Source organism: Ursus maritimus, unplaced genomic scaffold (genome assembly GCF_017311325.1).
Source record: "Ursus maritimus isolate PB19 unplaced genomic scaffold, ASM1731132v1 scaffold_5, whole genome shotgun sequence".
NCBI lineage: Eukaryota > Metazoa > Chordata > Mammalia > Carnivora > Ursidae > Ursus > Ursus maritimus.
In genome coordinates this window covers 80025969-80046948 of record NW_024426663.1, presented here as the reverse complement: position 1 = coordinate 80046948, position 20980 = coordinate 80025969, and the positions used below count along the sequence as shown (strand labels likewise).

General features: G+C 42.7%; 1 protein-coding gene across 2 annotated transcripts; it reads right to left on the bottom strand.

The window, feature by feature from the left end:
* Positions 1–1619: 1619 nt before the first annotated feature.
* On the bottom strand, positions 1620–20280 carry LOC103656358 (immunity-related GTPase family M protein 1-like). 2 transcript variants are annotated; one of them, XM_008683735.2, is made up of 2 exons: positions 19956–20280; positions 1620–5825 (listed from the first exon to the last, which is right to left on the bottom strand). In XM_008683735.2, exon 2 carries the CDS (start codon positions 5802–5804, stop codon positions 4605–4607), a length of 1200 nt encoding a protein of 399 aa, XP_008681957.1. In that variant the 5' UTR covers positions 5805–5825; positions 19956–20280; the 3' UTR covers positions 1620–4604. The 2 variants fall into 2 exon arrangements, with proteins under 2 accessions (XP_008681957.1, XP_008681958.1); XM_008683736.2 differs by having other exon boundaries at positions 19840–19957.
* Positions 20281–20980: the final 700 nt, after the last annotated feature.

The window sequence follows — 20980 nt, the reverse complement described above, 5'->3', positions numbered from 1 at the left end:
GGAGACACAGGATATGGGGTGAAGCTTGTGGGAATATTCAGTGATATAAGATACATCTAGTTCCTAATTTGGGAGTTCAGAGGTGTTTATATTTATATCTTGAATTATTCTGTGTGTATGTATGTATATAATATCATATATATCCTCCTGTAGGTAGCTGCTAAACACATATTACACTTAAATAATGTAACAAAGGACAATGCCAAAGCTGAAGAATAGTGTAGGCAGACATCATCTTTTTCAACAGACTATATTTTAGAGCAGTTTTGGGTAAATAGCAAAATGGAGCAAAAGGTACAGAGGGTTCCTATGTACCCCCTGCCCTCACATAAGTATAGTTTCCCCACTGCCAACAACTCACATCATCCTACAGTTCATGAGCCTAAATTGACCTGTCTTCATCCCTCCATGTCCATAAGTTACGTTGGGTTCCCTCTTGGTGTTGTATATTCTATGGGATTTGACAAAAGTATAATTTATCCACCACTGACCCACCATTATCACATCACACAGAGTGGTTTCACTGCTCTAAATGGCCTCTGTGCTCCACCAATTTATCCTTCCCCTTGGGAACCACTGATCTTTTTACTGAATCTACAGCTTTGCCTTTTTCAGAATGTTACACAGTTGGAATTGTGCAGTATTTAGCCTTTCCAGATTGATTTCTCTCACTTGCTAACATGCATTTCCATTTCCTCCATGTCTTTTCACATCAGCTGTCACTTAAGGAGCCTTCTGAATGCTGAGTGGTAAGTGGAAGTGCTCTAGGTCACTAGCCCCTGGTGACACTTCTGAACCCCAGGGAGGAAGAGTTCCCACAATTTTCCATGGAGACAAAGAGGTGACCATCCAAGGAATGAATATGGAATTGGCTTTTTACTGGCAACATGGCATGGTGGAAGGAGGTAGATCTTGAGTTCTAAGAGAGCATGATGTTGTATCTAGAATCCTATCATCAGTTAAACTATTTATTGAAAGTGATCACAAAATAACAGTATTAGCTGAAAATGCAAAGACTAGAAAATTTACCTCCTAGAGAACTCCCCTGCCCCACTTTGTTTGGGAATGGATGCAATGTAAATGAACAGGGAACAGGGAATCCAAGAAGCACCAGCACCACAAGGTAATGGATAGATGTGAGTGAGGCCTGTGCTCCAGGCTGGGAGAGCAACTAGTCCAAGTGAGAATGGGAATTAGAGGTGTTGCACAGCCCACCTTCAGGGAGAACCCTAGCCTGCTCTTCCTCAGGGTGTGCTCACATTCTACTGTTATTTACTTGCCTCTCACTGCTAAGCATCACTCTGTCTAGCTCCTTCTTTTCCCCCCTCTTTTTCTTAAACATAGAGCCTCAAACTGGGTAACTCTGTGTGGCCTGAAGCTGGATGAAATGACCTGTGAATATTGGCAGGGGCTGGTCCTTCAATAGAAAGCAGGGAAGGACATGTCCAGGGCCAAGGAGGGAAGGGCTGAATGAAGAGGGTGCAGCTTCTTCATGCTGGGCCCCTGCAGGAGTGCGTGTCACAGAAGGAGGAGGTCACTCACAACTGCTGTTCTATAAGGAGCTTCTTGATAGTATTATCTATTATCTGTTGTTGTGGAACAAATACCTTGAAACATAGTGGCTTAAAAAACAAGTGTTTATTTGCTTATAGTTGCTGAGGGTCAGAAATCCAGGAACAGGGGTGCCTGGGTAGTGTAGTCGTTAAGCGTCTGCCTTCGACTCAGGGTGTGATTCCAGCATTCTGGGATCGAGCCCCACATCAGGCTCCTCTGCTAAGAGCCTGCTTCTTCCTCTTCCACTCCCCCTGCTTATGTTCCCTCTCTCGCTGGCTGTCTCTCTCTCTGTCAAATAAATAAATCAAATCTTAAAAAAAAAAAGAAATCCAGGAACAGTCTCAGTTGTGTGGTTCTGGATAAGGGTCTCTCCTGAGGTGGTAGTCAAGCTATCAGCTGGGCTGCATCTTCTGAAGCCTTGCTGGGGCTGGAGGATTTACTCCCAAGATGACTTACATGGCTGGCAGTTAATGCAGGCCACCTCTGTTCTTCTCCACATGGATTCTGATTCTTCAAGTCCTCTTCAGGGGATTAGTTTAAGCTTTCTATGATTACTAGGCAGAGAGAGCAAGAGGGAGAAAGAGAGGGAGAGACTGAGGGAGAGACAGTAGGAGCAGGAGTGAAAGAGAGTGAGCAAGCGAACAGAGAGTGTTTATAAGACAGAAGCTGCAGACTTTTCATGACAAAATATTGGAATTCTTGGACATTCCATTCCTCCTGCCATATTCCATTAGTCACTCCAGTGAAGGATTAAACAAAGCCATGAAAATAGGAGATAATCTTAAAGGTGCCTACCACTGACCTAGGGGCAGGTCAAGATTGCGTTTTCCATTCCTATTTGACCCCACCCCTGCTGGGATTCCTTGTGGCACTGAGGAGAAAACTCTCATCAGAGCTTCTGATCACTTTGTCTTCTTGATGATCTCTCCTCTTTTGTCTTCCACTGCTTTTCTATGTTAGCTTCCTATGTGGTAAAATACATGACCTCAAACTTCCCAGTAGACCTCAGGCTCCCTGATGTGACCTGGTTTTCTTCTTTGCTGAGCTATGGGAGGCTCCAGTGGGTGTGGGCTCTTCTCTACCCTCCCTCATCATGATCACCCAGGAGAGGCAGGTTAGGGTTGGGTTTACTCTAAGAACTCCGCACCTACAGCCATTCTGACCTCTAAAACGCTTTGACTACTCATTTCAATTCTCTCTCTCATCCCTCATTCTCTGGAGATCTCAGGATGCAGAATAGTGCTCTGTATGGGACTCTCTTCTGCTTCCTGAACTTTCCAAAGGGGAAACTTAACAAGCTGTGTTGGAAAAAGAATGAGATGCAACTATGCCTTCAAAGCTTCCATGTGAATGCAGGTCTCTCCCAGCAGAGTCTTCTCTTTCCACTGGATGGACAATCTGAGGACACTCACCTTTTGGTGAAACTGTCTTTCAGTGTTATCCCTTCTTAGCCATGAAGAGAAGGAATGATGATAATACCAAACATTTAAAGAAGTACATGCCTGACTCTATTCTAAGTCTTTTATGTGCTTTAACTCATTAAATCATCACATTACCTGGATGTGGATGGACATTTTAGGATGTAATATTATTATCACTGTGTTAACTATTGGGAAACTAAGACAGTGGAATGTCAGTTGACTTGCCCAAGGTTACATGGCGAAGGCATACTGGAGCCAGAATTTAACCTTAGGATTCTTAACCACTCCACCAAGCCTCTTTGAGTTCATTTCCATTCAATATTAACTTCACTCTCTATCCCAGTGAATATTTATGATAACCTCTGATAAACCCCCCTTTTTGAGCAGAAGCCTAAAGAGAGGACAAATTATAAAATTTATACATTAGGCCAGTTCATATGTCCACCAAATTCAGATTGGACTCCACACTAGGTGAAATCTTCCCAGGTAAATAGAGTAAGGTGATGGTGGTGACAGGGAATGATGCAGGGAAGGAGGGTTACTCTTGTGAGGACTGAATTCCCACAGTGGTGAGACCAGGTTATGACACTTCTGGTGGTGGAGAGTGAAGTTTCAAATTTTATCTGAAAAAAATTTTTTAAATAAAAAACCATTTTTATTACATATATGCCCAGCAAGGAGAAAAATCTATATTTAGGGTCTGCAATGGTTTCCAATTAGGAGACTTTTCATAGAGTCTATATAGTTTGGGTTAACTGTATAAACAGTGAGATCATAGACAGTAGGTTAGTTTCCTTATGCTGATGCTCAAATTTAGTTTCCTTTGACCAACATGGAGATAACTTTGGCAAATAACAGAACATAGCAGGTACTTGAAGTGAAAAAAAATTTCTGTATAGCAAACATAATCTAACAGGCACTACTTCCTATGACAGTCCCACCATGAGCATGTGCATGTGAAGAGCATGGGACCTCTTGGTGTGGGGGATCAGTGTTTTGTACTTATAATAGTCAGGTTTCCTTTTCCATTAAACAGTTTTCCCATCCCAGTAAAATGGTCCTTGAGTCCACCCCCTGCATCCTTTTTTGGATATAAATGATTTGGGTAATTGCTGAAGACAGATACAAGGAAAGAGCTTTACAGGACACCAGACTGGCCTTAGATCCTACACAATACTTTTCAGAAAACAGCTAAACATACAGTCTCCATCATATTTCCCCAAAGGGAACATCCCAAAGGATGTTCTTTCCTCCGCCTCTAGGTGTGACTCTGTGAGTCCATGGACTGAAAGGTGAGAAGTGAAGGAACAGGGGAAAACCAAGAGGCCTTGGAAAAATGATGCTAACGTTATGTGATATGGGGATGTCAGAATGAGGCTGTATGTCATACTGTGCAATATTTTCTTCCACCTTTGGATCCCAGCTTATTTAATAAATGAGAAGAAGTAGGACATATTTGGAAATTTGCTGAGATATGGGTTCAAAATGATCTAGTCAGCTCATTTACCTCAAGGAACTTAGAACTGCTAAAAGTAGAAATATTGAGCTGATTGAGAATTCTGAAAGGTACAGTATGAGGAGAGGACCCCAAATATCCCGACTTTCCCCAAGAAAGAGACTGCTGAGACCTCACTCTTCAGATATTACATCTGTCAGAATTTTCTTCACGATGGTCTTGGTGTCCTCAGCAACTATGTCAAAGAGGCGCCCCTGATTCCACACTCTAAGGTAGTGGGTACTAGTGTTACCGAAGACTGGGATGCGGCTCAGAAGTAAATTTAAGTAATAGGCTATATTACAATTTAACCACGATAATGTCCAGTCCTCTGTGAGGACAGTGTGCATATCCTGAGACTTCATAATGTCTTTGTACTGCTTCATGGGTTTTCCTGTACTCTGGGCCACCTCCTGGAGAGATACATCATCCACACCAAAGAACAAGCGGTAGGAGTTCAAAAACATCCCAAGATCATCTGCATTCTGGATGCCAAACTTATCCTGGAAAGACTCTGAGCCTATTTGCCTCTGCAAAGTGATCGCTTTGTCATTAATGACCTTCTCACAGGTGTCAAACAGGTTCTTTAGGAGATTATGTTTCCTGATGTTAGACACTTCTCTGTGCAAGGTGTCCCTAAGCTGTGGGAAGTCATGCAATAAGGGGTCAAAGCTGGAGACCAGGAATATGATGGGTTCACACACTCCCTCCTTCTGGAGAGTTACCCGGATATTCTCCTGGATATTCTGGAGGAGTTGTTCCTCTGAGACCACACGTGTACTGAGGTCTCTGTCCAGCTTGGTCCAGACGATGTAGAACCTCTTTCCCTGCCCCTGGATGATTTTGGCAAGCTTCGCGAGATTCGTGCTGAACTGTTCAGATGCAATGATGATGAAGAAGTCGTATGTGGTAAACTGCATCTCCTCTGCATACATCTCCAGGCTTTTGGTGGTAGCCCCTGTGCCAGGCAGGTCCCACAGCTCCACATTGGGAATGTGGGACAAAGAGTAGTGAGTGGGAATCTGAGTGGTTCTCACCACACCTGTGGGAGCTGAGTCCTTTTCCTCATGCCCAATTCCCCGCAGTGCATTGATGAAGGAAGACATGCCATTGCCAGAGTCCCCAGTCACTGCAATGCTCACTGGGGTACTGGGTGATGTCTTCAGGGTCTCTCTGACTGCAGAGACCACTTCCACCAACTTCCCTTCTTCCAAGGCTTCTTCTATGTTCATGGCACCTGGTTTAGATAAGATGCTCCAATCCCCATGGTATGGCACATCAGAGGTGAAGGATGTAGGTAATGGGGTGTGAAGGGACAGGGAGGGCTGTGCCATGTTGCTGATCAGTGGAGTAACCTGCAGAAATAGAAAAAGCAGGGGAGTTAGGAAGACCACGCACACGGGGTGGCAGAGGAATCATCAGATTTGGTAACCTGAACTGAGGGTGTTGGATCCACACCTAACTCATTTTAAAGCCTTTAGATGAGAAAGAGCAAGTGTTTGCAAAAATGTTTGATAATGTCTCAAAAAACTAAACATATTATTTGGTCATAAAAACAAGGAAATCCTCCCATTTGTGACAATATGGATGGACTTTGAAAGCATCATGCTAAGTAAAAAAAATCAGACAGACATTGCATAATCTAAGTGATCTGTGGAATCTAAAAATAAAATAAAATAAATTCATAGAAAAAGAGAGCAGACATGGGGAGAGGTAGAGGAAGTGGGTGGGAGGAGGGGGAGATTGGAGGAAATGTTCAAAAGGTACAAGATTTCAGCTATAAGAAAAGTAAGTACTAGGGATGTAATGCACAACTTGGTAACTATAGATATCACCATGGTATGATTTATAGGAACGTTGTTAAGGGAATTCATCTTAAAAGTTCTCCTTAAATGGAGAATTTTCTCTCTTTTTTCTTCTTTCTTTTCTTTTTATTGTATTTTTATGAGATGATGGATCTATTGTGGAAATCATTTCACAATATATGTAAATCAAATCATCATGATGTATGCTTTAAACTTACATAGTGATGTATGTCAATAATATTTCCATAAAACTAGTAAAATAATTTAAACAGAGTCACCAAATGACCCAGCAATCACATTGCTAGGTACACACCCAAGAGCGGTGACAACGTACATCTACATAAAACCTACATGCAAACATCCATAGCAGTATTATTTATAATAGCCCTCAGGTGGAATTAACACAGCTGTCCACAGACTGTTCAATAGATAAATAAAAGTGGTCTATCCACACAGGAGATCAGTACTGGGCAAGAAAAAGAAATGAAGTACTGATACCTGCCACAACATGGAGGAACCCCAAAACATTATGCTCAGTGAAAGCAGACCACCCATCTGGCCATGTAGTCTGATTCTATTCATGTGAAATGTCCAGAAGAGGCAAATCCATAGACACAGAACATATATTGGGGATTTCTTAGATATGTAGGCCATTGTTTTGAGAGGTGGCAGTTAAGAAGTGCAGGATATCTTTTGGATAATGAAAATGTTCTAAATTTGATTATGATGGCATTACAACTTTGTGACTATATTAAAAGCTACTGAAAACTTTAAAGGGCTGAATTGTAGAATGTGTAAATTATGTCCCCAAATCAGGAGATGTGCACATGTTAGGGGCTCAGAGGAGATGGTTGAGGAATGTTCTGCAGCTGTGCTGCTAGTAGTCAGCTCCTAAGCAGAAGAGCATCATGAGGGTCTCTGTGTCAGGAGTCAGGTAGGTCCAGGTACTCCTCCGCCCCAGCTGGGTGAGCAGGATGTCCCCCTGGGGATGTCCACAGGGCACAAGTAAGCCTATGACAACACTCAATATCCTTCAATCCTGATGACCCACACATCTTCACTGCATATGTCTTCAGAGTCAAGAATAATTTAATTATTTTTGGCAACAGTGAAAAGTACACCTTCTTTCCTCTCAAGACATTTTCCATATCTTTCACTACTAATTGCATACCTCGGGAATCCCTGTCCCTCACCCACTTCAACATCTAAGTTACACAAACTTTCCAAATAATAACCTACTGATTTTTTTAAGTCGGTACTTATGTTTGTACATGACTGTTTATCTTGTCACTGTTGTGATTAGTATTTTAAGTATTTAAGTTCTTCTGTGAACTTTCTTTTAGATTTGCAAGCATTTTATAAGGAAGGATTGGGAAAGAGAATTGGTTGAGATTACCTAGTGGACTCTCCCCCTGAGGCTACACACAGAGTGTGGCTGGTGGGCTTTCACAGCCCCACAAATTATGAGTGTTTGCTGTGGTAATTTCCCTTAAAAAAATCTACAGTTTCTTACCAACAGCATTTTTTGCATAGCTAGAACAAACAATCCTAAAATTTGTATGAAGCCACAAAAGACTTGAAATAGCCAAAGCAAACTTGAAAAAGAAAACAAAGACGGAGGCAGCATGATTCCAGACTTCAAGATATATTAGCTGTAGTGATCAAAACAGTATGGTACTTATCTCATATATGTATGTGTTTTTGAGTATGTGTAGAAAACCATTTTTAAAGTAACATCTTTCATTAAAACATAAGTGTTTGTAGTAAAAACAAACAAACAAAACAAAACAAAACAAAAAACACCTGTATGGTACTGGTACAAAAATCAATTTCTTATACCATACACAGAAATAAATTCAAAGTGAATTAAATATCTAAATGTGAGCCCTAAAACCATAAACATCCTAGAAGAGAATGTAGGCAGTAACTTTTTTAACATCACTGTAGCAACTTCTTTCTTGATATGAATCTAGAAAGCAAGGGAAACAAAAGCAAAAATAAACCACAAGGACAACATAAAATTAAACACTTTTGCAGAGTGAAGGAAACAACAAAACTAAAGGTAACATACAGAATGGGAGAAAATATTTGTAAAGACATATCTGATAAAGGGCTATTACCCAAAATATATAAAAAAAACCCCATAAAACTCAACACTCAAAAGCCAAATAATCCAATTGAAAAATGGTCAGAAGATATGAATAGGCCTTTTTCCAAAGAAGACATACAGATGGCCAGGAGACATATGAAAAGATGCTCACCATCACTTATCATCAGGGAAATGCAAATCAAAACTATAATGAGATAACACCTTACAACTGTCAGAATGGCTAAAATCAACAACACAAGAAACAACAGATGTTGGTGAGGATGGTGGAGAAAGGGGAACCCTCTTGCACTGTTGTGGGAATTCAAACTGATGCAGCCACTCTGGAAAACAGTATGGAGGTTCCTTAAAAGTTAAAAATACAGCTACTCTATGACCCAGCAACTGTACTACTAGGTATTTACTTAGAATACAAAAAACTAATTCAAAGGGATACATGCACCCTGATGTTTAGAGCATCATTATCAATAATAGCCAAACTATAGAAAGAGCCCAAGTCTCCATGGACTGATGAATGGATAAAGAAGATGTGGTATATGTATACAATGGAATATTACTCAGCCACAAAAAATGAAATATTGCCATTTGCAATGACATGGTTTGAGCTAGAGAGTATTATGCTAAGCAAAATAAGTTAGACAGAGAAAGACAAATACCATATGATTTCACTCATGTGTGGAATTTAATAAATGAAAAAAAAAAAACAAGCAAAGGGAAGCAAAAAGACAGAGGCAAACCAAGAAACAGACTCTTAAGTATAAAGAACAAATTGATGGTTAGCAGAGGGGATGTGGGTAGGGGGATGGGTTAAATAGAGGATGGGTATTGGGAAGTGCACTTGTGATGAACACTGTCTGATACATGGAAGTATTGAATCATGACATTGTACACCTGAAATTAATATTACACTGTATGCTAACTAACTTGAATTTAAATAAAAACTTTAAAACAAATACTGTCTTTGTGTGCATAAATGCGAATTTTAAAACATTGTAATTCAAGACTGCCTCTTTGCTGAAGAGTTTCCCTGTGAGCCCCATGAGGCCTTCTATTCCATGAAGGCTTCCCTTCCAGACCTATCTATGGGGTCTCCTGGTGCTGCTGGAGGCCAATCCTCATACCCAACTGTTCAGGTTTCTGAATCAGAAGGCCCACAGCCCATTTGTGGGAGAAATTTCTCATTGGCCTGCAGGTCCTGTGGTGCAGCTTTTTGCTCTCCTCCTCCACCAAACCCACCCCACTTGCCTCTCCACTGATAGGTCCTGATTGCATCACTGCCCCCCAGACTTCTCCAGGTGCTTTCATCCACCATAAGTCCTGGACTCACCCTCCCCACGCAGAAACTGGTGAGAGCTCCACACCCCAGGTTTGCAGACAAGCTCAGGCAATGTGAACATTTTCACAATGACAACTGAGCCCCAGTCTTCTGTCTTGTGTAGCTGGGAAGCCATGCTACCGACCCCATAGCACTCCATTGAGGGTTTCATTGTATGACCCAGGTGAAGCTCTGGGCAGGCCTCCTGGTAATCTCTGGTGAATCCTCTTTGATCTTATTAGGATCTCTAAGGAAGACTTTCCTCTGATTCTTCTTACTCCCTCCAACTCTTAACACAGGATAGGAAGGTGCTATTTCTGCAAATCTGTCTGAGCTGGGTCTTTTGCATGGCTTTTCTTGATTAATCTTCCCCAAGCTCTATTAGATAAGTGATATTATTATTCCTAGTTACAGATGAAGATGTTTCACAGATGTGAGATGTTCACAGATAAGAAATAAGCTTGACAGTCTGGAAAACAGTATGGAGGTTCCTCAAAAAATTAAAAATAGAACTACTCTATGACCCAGCAATTGCACTACTAGGTATTTACCCAAAGGATACAAACAGTGATTTAAGGGGCACATGTAAACCAATGTTTATAGCAGCAGTGTCCACAATAGTCAAAACATGGAAAGAACCCAGATGTCCACTGACAGATGAATGGATAAAGAAGATGTGGTATACAAACACACACAATGGAATACTACTCAGCCATCAAAAAAGTGAAATTTTTACCATTTGCCATGATGTGGATGGAACTAGAGGGTATTATGCTAAGCAAAGTAAGTCAATCAGAGAAAGACAATTATCATATGATTTCACTCATATGTGGAATTTAAGAAACAAAACAGAGGAACATAAAGGGAGGGAGGGAAAAATAAAACAAGTCAAAATCAAAGAGGGAGACAAACCATAAGAGATATAAGGAAACAAACTGAGGATTGCTGGGAGGATGGAGGGATGGGGGAATGGGGTAGCTGGGTGATGTGTATTAAGGAGGGCACCTGATGTAATGAGTGCTGGGTGTTATATAAGATGGATGAATCACTGAACTCTACCTCTGAAACTAATAATATACTATATGTTAATTAATTGAATTTAAATAAAATAAAATAAAATAATAAAATAAAATAAAATAAAATAAAATAAAATAAAATAAGAGAGGGTGGCAAACCATAAGAGACTCTTAACTGTAGGGAACAAACTGAGGGTTGCTGGAGGGAGGTGGGTGGGGGATGGGCTAAATGAGTGATGGGCATTAAGGAGGGCACTTGTTTGGATGAGCACTGGGTGTCATATGGAACCGATGGATCACTAAATTCTACCCCTGTGACTAATAATACACTATATATCAACTAAATTGAATTTAAGTAAATAAAAAGAAGAAAGAAGCTTGAAATTACAAAGCAATGATGGAGGATCTAAGATTTACTCCAACAATGTGATTTTCTGTTTCTATCTGGATAGGAGGGGAGGATGATCCTAGTTAATGTTGAATCTCTGGCCCCAGGGGCTGGAGGATGGCTGGATGCTGAGATGCTTCTCCTGGGGATGTGGGTCCACTTATTGTTATCAATTGCCATTTACCTCTCCCTGGATGCACCTTTCCTAATTTGGGGAGAGAATGGAAATCATAGTCCTTTCTCAGCTCCCATCCTCACTAAGGAAAACTCACTGCTTTGCAAGTGTGAGGAAAAATTCTACAATGTCTCCCCACTTCTTAGAAACCATTGCAGGGAACTTGACCCCCCTTGGGAGATAGATGGATAATGAAATGATCAGGAGATGTTGGGAGTTCAGAGGGAGGAAAACTCATGGAATATAATGTAATCACCATCCCATCTGCTTGGGGACCAGAATCCCTTGAGCCCTGTGCCCACAAAGTCTTCAGGTTCTTCCACCAGGGGCCCCTATGAAAAACTGGAGCTGGAATAGGTCAGTGAGGATGGTGCCTCCTCCTGCAGGAGTAGAGGTGCCCTGAGCTTGGTGAGGGTGTGAACGACATGGTGGTGGGGCAGAACATGCATGGACAAAGCTGGCTTAAAGCTAGAAAGATGGAGCCCTGGCCTGGATCAGGCTGGAGGAACATTCTGAAAGGAGAATACCTACGAGTAGCCCTCCCTTGCCCCTATATTCAAAGCCCTCTTTAAGACCACTCTTGACCTTTCCCAACAATAGCCCAAGTTCTTGTTTATGAGGGACACAGAGGTTCCTGGAGGCCTTACCTGCCATCCTGGCTCCAGGGAGACAATCTCCTGGGTGAGTCCCAGGCTCACTGATCTGGCTGTGTGAAGGCATTTCTGCTGCCCCTGAGCATGCTATATATTCTTCTTGCCTGTAAGTTTGCCCCTAAAATGGGATGGAGAAGGCTGAATGTCCTTATCAGTGGTCTTGTGGGGCCCAGGCCAGGCAGAATATAGGAGCCCTTGAATCCATTTCCTGGTTTGTCTAAATCCCATCACAACCTTCACACGTACCCATCTCACCTTGACTTCCTGTGTGTTAGATCAATTGAAAAAAACCCTGTCTCTTCAAAAGGTGAAACTCCCAGAAAGTATTCTGTCATCCCATGTTAGATGCTTCATATCATAAAAATACACATACAGGTCTCATCATCAGGGAATTATGTTAAATAGTTCCCTAGGCTCTGCAGTGCCCTTAGTGCCCAGCAGGTTTGGGACACATTTCTGTTAGATGAATGAAACACAATATACCACTGCATATCCTCCACTTACTGGTTGATGGATAAATTAACTTTGTTTCCTAAAGCTGTCATCTGAAATGTTGAAGCCAGCTCCACCACAGCCCTTTGGAAAGCAAGTAGGGTCTAGGGAAGTGTAGGAGCTCCTGACCCTGGGGCGGCTGTGGTAGGTAAGAACAAACCTACAATCTTCTAGACCATTTCTGTGACTATGTCTGACCCAACCATGGACTTTACACATGTCTCCTCACCTGAGCACCTGTGTTAAGCCCTACTGGAGGGGGTGGCTGAGGCCCCATAGCACAAGCCACAGCTCCCTGTTTCCCACTACTTGCTCATCTTGTTCCTGCCTTGCACCTGGTGCTAGACAACGCTGTATGTGGGACCCTTTCAGGGTCGTTTAACGCAGCACTATGCCCATAAGAGACTGCCAGGCCAGGCTTGGACAAGAGTAATTCCATGAGAGATTGCAGGTCTTCCAGGAATGGTCAGTGTGCAAGTGGTGGTGTGTTGTTTGAGCCCCCAGGACATTGAGGCTCAGAGAACTAACCCAGAAGGTGAGGAGAGGCCATCAGAAATGAGCCAGGGATGCAAGTGACTCCCAGGCTCACTTTTTTGCAGGTCATACTCATGTTATACCTCTGATCTTCCCTATCTGAACAGGATTTGAGGGTCCCTGAATAAAGAAACAGGCTTTTATGGAGGGATCCCAGGGGGCAGATTCAACTAGGGAGGGCAGTTGCGTTTGCAAGGAGAACCAGATCCTATGGGCAGATCTTTCAAAGTCTCACCAGCAGTGAGAGATGCATTTCACATAGGAACTAAGTACCCACTCAGCATACATGCATTCACACAAGTGCATACACCTGAAGAAAGATTTTACCAACAATTTCCCTACCCTCCATTTTGATCTACTGCATCTATTCCAATGGGCAAATTTTTTGAACTCTTGTTATAATGCACCAAATATATTTCATGATCTAAGAAGCAGAATGAAAAACACTCATTATTGGATTTGCCATGCAAGGTCCTATATAGTTCATGTCATGCCCAATTATCTTGAGCCATGAAGCAGGGATCAGACTTGGCCCAGACTAGAAATCTGAGGCATGAAGAATTTTTGTGAGTTTGAACTCAATGTGGACCAAGCCCCACATTTCCCCCCATTTTATCATCATAGGGAAGGGCAAGGAAAAAAATATACATATTGCTTTATTCTAGGAAAGTATAATAAACATCTGCTTCATCAATAGGCATGAGGCACAAAAGGACCTGGTCTGGGAAAAGAGTATTTCAAGAGTCCACCTCACTGACATCATCTGTAAGGAATGGAGTTGATGTCCAGCAATAGGGACAGTTTCTCCTATGTAGATACACATGTGCAAGGGAGAAGGGAAGATGGCGGAGGAGTAGGGGACCCCTTTTTCAGCTGGTCCCCTGAGTCGAGCTGGATAGGTACCAGACCATCCTGAACATCCATGGAATCAGCCTGAGATGCAGGAAGATACATCTGGATCTCTACAAATGAACATCTCCAGCGCTGAGTATTGAGGTATGAAGTGGGGAGCCGTGAAACCACACACAGATACTGGAAGATAAACGGAAGGGGGAGGGAGCCGCCGCGTTTGGGCCAGGAAGCGGTAGCCACCTTCACGGGTGAGCGGGCAGACTCGCGGACAGCACCCACGAGAGAACAGACTGAGACCGTGAGCCGGGGAGCGCGTGCCACCAGACTTCTCACGGAACTCCGGTGTGCTCACTGGAACCAGACTGAGACCCGGAGCTCCGGGAGCATGTGGGGGCGGCTGGCGGCTGGCAGTGTTAGAAACACAAAGGACAGAGAAGCACCGGCCCTGGAAGTGAGGGCTGGGACACTGGGTGTGGGGCGCACATCCCGGGATGCTGCAGGGTTGAGCAGCACCAACAGAAACAGAGTTAAAGTGGCCAGATCATCAGTGGAGAACGGCCCGCGATCCCCTCTGTTCTGTGACAGAGGCTGAGATTCGGCCACTGCTGCTCTGTCTCTCAAAAAAGGCACAACAAACTGCCAGGGAAAGCCGCCAGAGAACAAAAGCCTGGAAACACCAGCTCACAGGGTGCCCATCCCCCTGCCCCTTCACAGGAGACACAGAGACCCTACCCAAACAGGGTTGCCTGAGGTTCGGTGTTGCAGGCCCTTCCCACAGAAGGCAGGCTGAAAAATCAAGAAGCCCACATCCCTAAGATCCCTATAAAACAAGGGCGCACGGCCTGGGTCCTGGTCAATAATTTGGGCTCTGGACAACCCCGCAACCTCTCCTCAATCAGAATGACGAGAAGGAGAAATCCCCCCCAGCAAAGAAAAGACAACGAGTCTGTGGCCTCTGCCACAGAACTAATGGATATGGATATAACTAAATTATCAGAAATGGAATTCAGAGTAACAATGGTCAAGATGATGTGTAGACTTGCAAAATTATTTACGAAAATGTTAATGAGAATATAGACTCTCTAAGGGTGGAAATGAGAGCGAATCTGGCAGAAATTAAAAATTGTATGAGCCAAATGCAGGCAAAACTAGAGGCTCTGACAGCCAGGATAAATGAGGCAGAGGAACGTATTAGCGAATTGGAGGATGGGTTAGTAGAAGAAAAAGCGAAAATAGAAGCTGGACTTAAAAAAATCCACACCCACGAATGTATGTTACTGGAGATTAATGACTCAATGAAGCGTTCCAATGTCAGAATCATCTGCATCCCCGAGGGGGTGGAGAAAAACAGGACTAGAAGAGATATTAGAACAAATTGTAGCTGAAAACTTCTCTAATCTAGCAAGGGAAACAAACATTCGTGTCCAATAGGCAGAGAGGATCCCTCCCAAGCTCAACCATGACAAACCTACACCACGTCACATCATAGTGCAATTTGCAAATATTAGATCCAAGGATACAGTATTGAAAGCGGCCAGGGCAAAGAAATTTCTCATGTACCAACACAAACGTATCAGAATTACGTCAGACCTGTCTGCACAGACCTGGAATGAGAGAAAGGGTTGGGGGGGTATTTTTTTTTTTAAGATTTTAAAAAATTTTTTATTTATTTGACAGAGATAGAGACAGCCAGTGAGAGAGGGAACACAAGCAGGGGGAGTGGGAGAGGAAGAAGCAGGCTCATAGCAGAGGATCCTGATGTGGGGCTCGATCCCACAACGCCGGGACCATGCCCTGAGCCGAAGGCAGACGCTTAACCACTGTGCCACCCAGGCACCCCTGGGGGGTATTTTAAAAGCTCTTTCAGAGAAAAACATGCAGCCAAGGATCCTTTATCCAGCAAGGCTATCATTCAGAATTGATGGAGAAATAAAGACATTTCAGAATCGACAGTCACTATTTAAAGCTCTTTCAGAGAAAAACATGCAGCCAAGGATCCTTTATCCAGCAAGGCTATCATTCAGAATTGATGGAGAAATAAAGACCTTCCAGAATCGCCATTCATTGACCAATTTAGTAACCACAAAACCAGCCCTACAGGAGAAATTAAGGGGGGGGTGCTATAAAGGTAAAAAGGCCCCAAGAGTGATACAGAACAGAAAGTCACAACCGATACAAACAAAGACTTTATTGGCAACATGGCATCATTAAAATTATATCTCTCAGTATTCAGTCTTAATGTGAATGGCTTAAATGCTCCCATAAACGCCACAGGGTTGCAGTTGGAAGAAACTCAAACACTTGGAAACTAAGAACCATCCTGCTCAGGAATGACTTGATAAACCAGGAAATCAAAAATCAAATTAAATAATTTATGCTGACCAACGAGAATGAAAACACAACGGTCCAAAACCTATGGGATACTGCAAAGGCAGTCCTAAGGGGGAAATACATAGCCATCCAAGCCTCACTCAAAAGAATAGAAAAATCTAAAATGCAGTTTTTATATTCTCACCTCAAGAAGCTGGAACAGCAACAGAGGGACAGGCCTAATCCACGCACGAGGAAGCAGTTGACCAAAATTAGAGCTGAAATCAATCAAGCAGAAACCAGAAGTACAGTAGAGCAGATCAACAGGACTAGAAGCTGGTTCTTGGAGAGAATCAATAAAATTGACAGACCACTGGCAAGACTTATCCAAAAGAAAAGAGAAAGGACCCAGATTATTAAAATTATGAATGAAAAAGGAGAGGTCACGACGAACACCATTGAAATTGGAAGGATTATTAGAAATTTTTATCAACAGCTATATGCCAATAAACTAAGCAATCTGGAAGAGATGGAATCCTTCCTGGAAACCTATAAACTACCAAGATTGAAAAAGGAAGAAATTGATTTCTTAAACAGGCCAATTAATTATGAAGAAATTGAGTCAGTGATAAACAACCTTCCAAATAACAAAACTCCAGGCCCGGACGGTTTTCCTGGGGAATTCTACCAAACATTCAAAGAAGAAATAATACCTATTCTCCTAAAGCTATTTCAAAAAATAGAAACAGAAGGAAAGCTACCAAACTCATTCTATGAGGCCAATATTACCTTGATCCCCAAACCAGACAAAGACCCCCTCAAAAAGGAGAATTACAGACCGATTTCCCTAATGAATATGGACGCCAAAATCCTCAACAAGATACTTGCTAATAGAATCCAACAGTACATTAAAAGGATTATCCATCACGATCAAGTGGGATTCATACCTGGGATGCAAGCGTGGTTCAATATTCGCAAATCAATCAGCGTGATACATCATATCAACAAGAAAAGACTCAGGAACCATATGATCCTCTCAATCGATGCCGAAAAAGCATTTGACAAAATACAGCATCCTTTCCTGATTAAAACCCTTCAGAGTGTAGGAATAGAAGGTACATTTCTCAATCTCATAAAAGCCATCTATGAAAAGCCTACTGCAAATATTATTCTCAATGGGGAAAAGCTGGAAGCCTTTCCCTTAAGATCAGGAACTCGACAAGGATGCCCACTCTCGCCACTATTATTCAACATAGTACTAGAAGTCCTTGCAACAGCAATCAGACGACAAAAAGGGATCAAAGGTATTCAAATTGGCAAAGAAGAAGTCAAAATGTCTCTCTTTGCAGATGACATGATACTCTATATGGAAAACCCAAAAGAAGCCACTCCCAAACTATTAGAAGTTATAGAGCAATTCAGTAACGTGGCGGGATACAAAATCAATGCTCAGAAATCAGTTGCATTTCTATACACGAATAATGAGACCAAAGAAAGAGAAATTAGGGAATCCATCCCTTTTACAATAGCACCAAAAACCATACGTTATCTTGGAATTAACTTAACCAGAGACGTAAAGGACCTATATTCTAGAAACTATAAATCACTCTTGAAAGACATTGAGGAAGACACAAAAAGATGGAAAGATATTCCATGCTCATGGATTGGAAGAATTAACATAGTTAAAATGTCCATGCTACCCAGAGCAATCTACACTTTCAATGCTATCCCGATCAAAATACCAAGGACATTTTTCAAAGAACTGGAACAAACAGTCCTTAAATTTGTATGGAACCAGAAAAGGCCCCAAATCGCCAAGGAGCTGTTGAAAAGGAAAAACAAAGCTGGGGCATTACAATGCCGGATTTCGAGCTGTACTACAAAGCTGTGATCACAAACACATCATGGTACTGGCTCAAAAACAGGCACATAGACCAATGGAACAGAATAGAGAACCCAGAAATGGACCATCACCTCTCTGGGCAACTAATCTTTGATAAAGCAGGAAAAAACATCCGGTGGGAAAAAGATAGTCTCTTCAATAAATGGTGCTGGGAAAATTGGACAGCTACATGCAAAAGAATGAAACTTGACCACCATCTCACACCATACACAAAGATAAACTCCAAATGGATGAAAGACCTCGATGTGAGTCAGGAATCCATCAAAATCCTGGAGGACAACATAGGCAACAATCTCTACGACATCGGCCAAAGCAACCTTTTTCATGACACATCTCTAAAGGCAAGAGAAACAAAAGATAAAATGAACATGTGGGGCTTCATCAAAATAAAAAGCTTCTGCACAGCCAAGGAAACAATCAAAAAAACTAAGAGGCAGCCCACGGAATGGGAGAATATATTTGCAAGTTATGCTACAGATAAAAAACTGGTATCGAAGATCTACAAAGAACTTCTCAAACTCAATACCCAAGAAACAAATAAGTCATAAAATGGGCAGAAGATATGAACAGACACTTTTCCAATGAGGACATACAAATGGCCAACAGACACATGAAAAAATGTTCAAAATCATTTTCCATCAGGGAAATTAAAATCAAAACCACACTAAGATACCACCTTATGCCAGTTAGAATGGCAAAAATTAACAAGGCAGGAAACAGCAATTGCTGGAGAGGATGTGGAGAAAGGGGATCCCTCCTATATTGTTGGTGGGAATGCAAGTTGGTACAGCCACTCTGGAAAACAGTGTAGAGGTCCCTTAAAAAGTTAAAAATTGAGCTACCCTATGACCCAGCCATTGCAATACTGGGTATTTACCCCAAAGATACAAACGTAATGAACAGAAGGGCCATATGCACCCCAATGTTCATAGCAGCATTACCCACAATAGCTAAATTGTGGAAGGAGCCAAGATGCCTTTCAACAGATGACTGGATTAAGAAAATATGGTCCATATATACAATGGAATATTACTCAGCTATCAGAAAGAACGAGTTCTCAACATTTGCTGCAACATGGACGTCACTGGAGGAGATAATGCTAAGTGAAATAAGTCAAGCCGAGAAACACAATTATCATATGATTTCTCTCATCTATGGAACATAAGAACTAGGAAGACCGGTAGGGGAAGAAAGGGATAAAGAAAGGGGGGTAATCAGAAGGTGGAGTGAAGCATGGGAGGCTATGGACTCTGAGAAACAAACTGAGGGCTTCAGAGGGGAGGGGGGTGGGGGAATGGGATAGACCGGTGATGGGTAGTAAGGAGGGCACATATTGCATGGTGCACTGGGTGTTATACGCAACTAATGAATCATCGAACCTTGCATCAGAAACCAGGGATGTACTGTATAGTGACTAACATAATATAATAAAAAAAATTAAGAAAAAAAAAAAAGATACACATGTGCACTGTTATACGTTGTCTTAGGTCTCTTAGATACTTTGTCCCTGAAACCCCACTTCTACCTAATCCACAGGAAGTCCAGCTAATGCTCCAGTTAGACTTTCCCAATTCCAGATTACTCCAGAAATTGCCATTGTCTTATGTCCTACGTAGATTGTAAGAGAATATGAATGGCAAATCCTGCTGTCCTTTTCAAAACCTGGTCCCATCAGAAGGCCCCCACTGCCATGAATATGGAGATGAAAGGCCCATTGCCTCCATACTGGAAGGTAGAATTGGTTCGGTCCAAACAAAGTATGGGGTTCTGATTTTGTCCCTGAAGAATATCAGAGAGGAGCCCTTTTGTAAATACTTACTGAAATGGATAAGCCAATCCCAAAGCTCTCCTGCCCTGGTGTCAGGCTCCACCTTTCACGTCTTCACTCCTGCAGGGTTATTAGCGACATTGTGTTGTAGGAGTTCTCTCACTTACCTGCTCCAGGAAGCAGAGGTGACTGTGAACAGGCAGATGTCAGTGGCCCTTCTGGCAAGTTAACTCTTCCAGGGAACGAGTCCAGCCCTTAGACAGAGACAGTTACCTCTGAGATCCTCCAAAACTGGTTTCAGGCCCAGATTGTTCCAAAAGTAAGGAAGGGAGTTGTGCTGGGTTGGGGTTGTCCTAGGAAGAGCCTAGACAGAAGGGGGGAAGAGGAGCTAGGAAGGAGAAAGCAATCTTGCAGAGTTTTCTGCTGCAGTCCTTCCCTGCTCAGAGCTGTGCGATTTCTGAGTAAAGCTGGTGGCAGGGCCCCAGCCCCAGCAGGAGGGAACTTAAGGAGGGCTGCTTTCAGTTTCTATTCCTGGAAATGACTCCAGTTCTCAAAATAAGCCTGAACCAGTTTCCCTTTCCCATTCTGGAGGGTGGGGGCGCTGCATCATTTGCCTGTGGCTTATCAGTGTTATTTGAGCACCTTCAGCCCAGAGGCCCAGGGGAGGGTGAGAGTGCTCTGACACCAGCTGCCTCATACCTGAGATTCTTACTCCGATGCTAGTGTCCAGATCTATGAGCAGTCCATATTCAGCCCCCTTGAGGCTGGCCCCTCAGATGGGTGCAGACACTGCCTGCAAAAGTTATTCCTTAGGATTGGCCAGTACGCTCAGCTCAGGGGCCAATTCACTTCCGCCCATAGAGATCAGACTGCAGAAGTTACATCCAGGGTGGAATTCTTTTCCAGGCTCCAGCTGTGACCTTCCCTGGTGTCAATACACCTGCCTCAACCAAGTGAGGGTCTGAGCTCAAAACAGCTCACTACTGACTTGGTGACTGTAACAGCTGCTTAAACTCTCAGGGATTGTCACATCCTCATGTGGGAGCAGCAGTGAAGGCTCCCCAGGGTGTTTGTGTTCAGAACAGAGGCCGCAGGGAGGGGGCTATGTGATTTCGACGGGGTGAAAAAGAAGGTTCGTTTTACAGTTTCTGCCAAGATTGCAAATGTCCATAACAAGTGATGAAATCCTTCT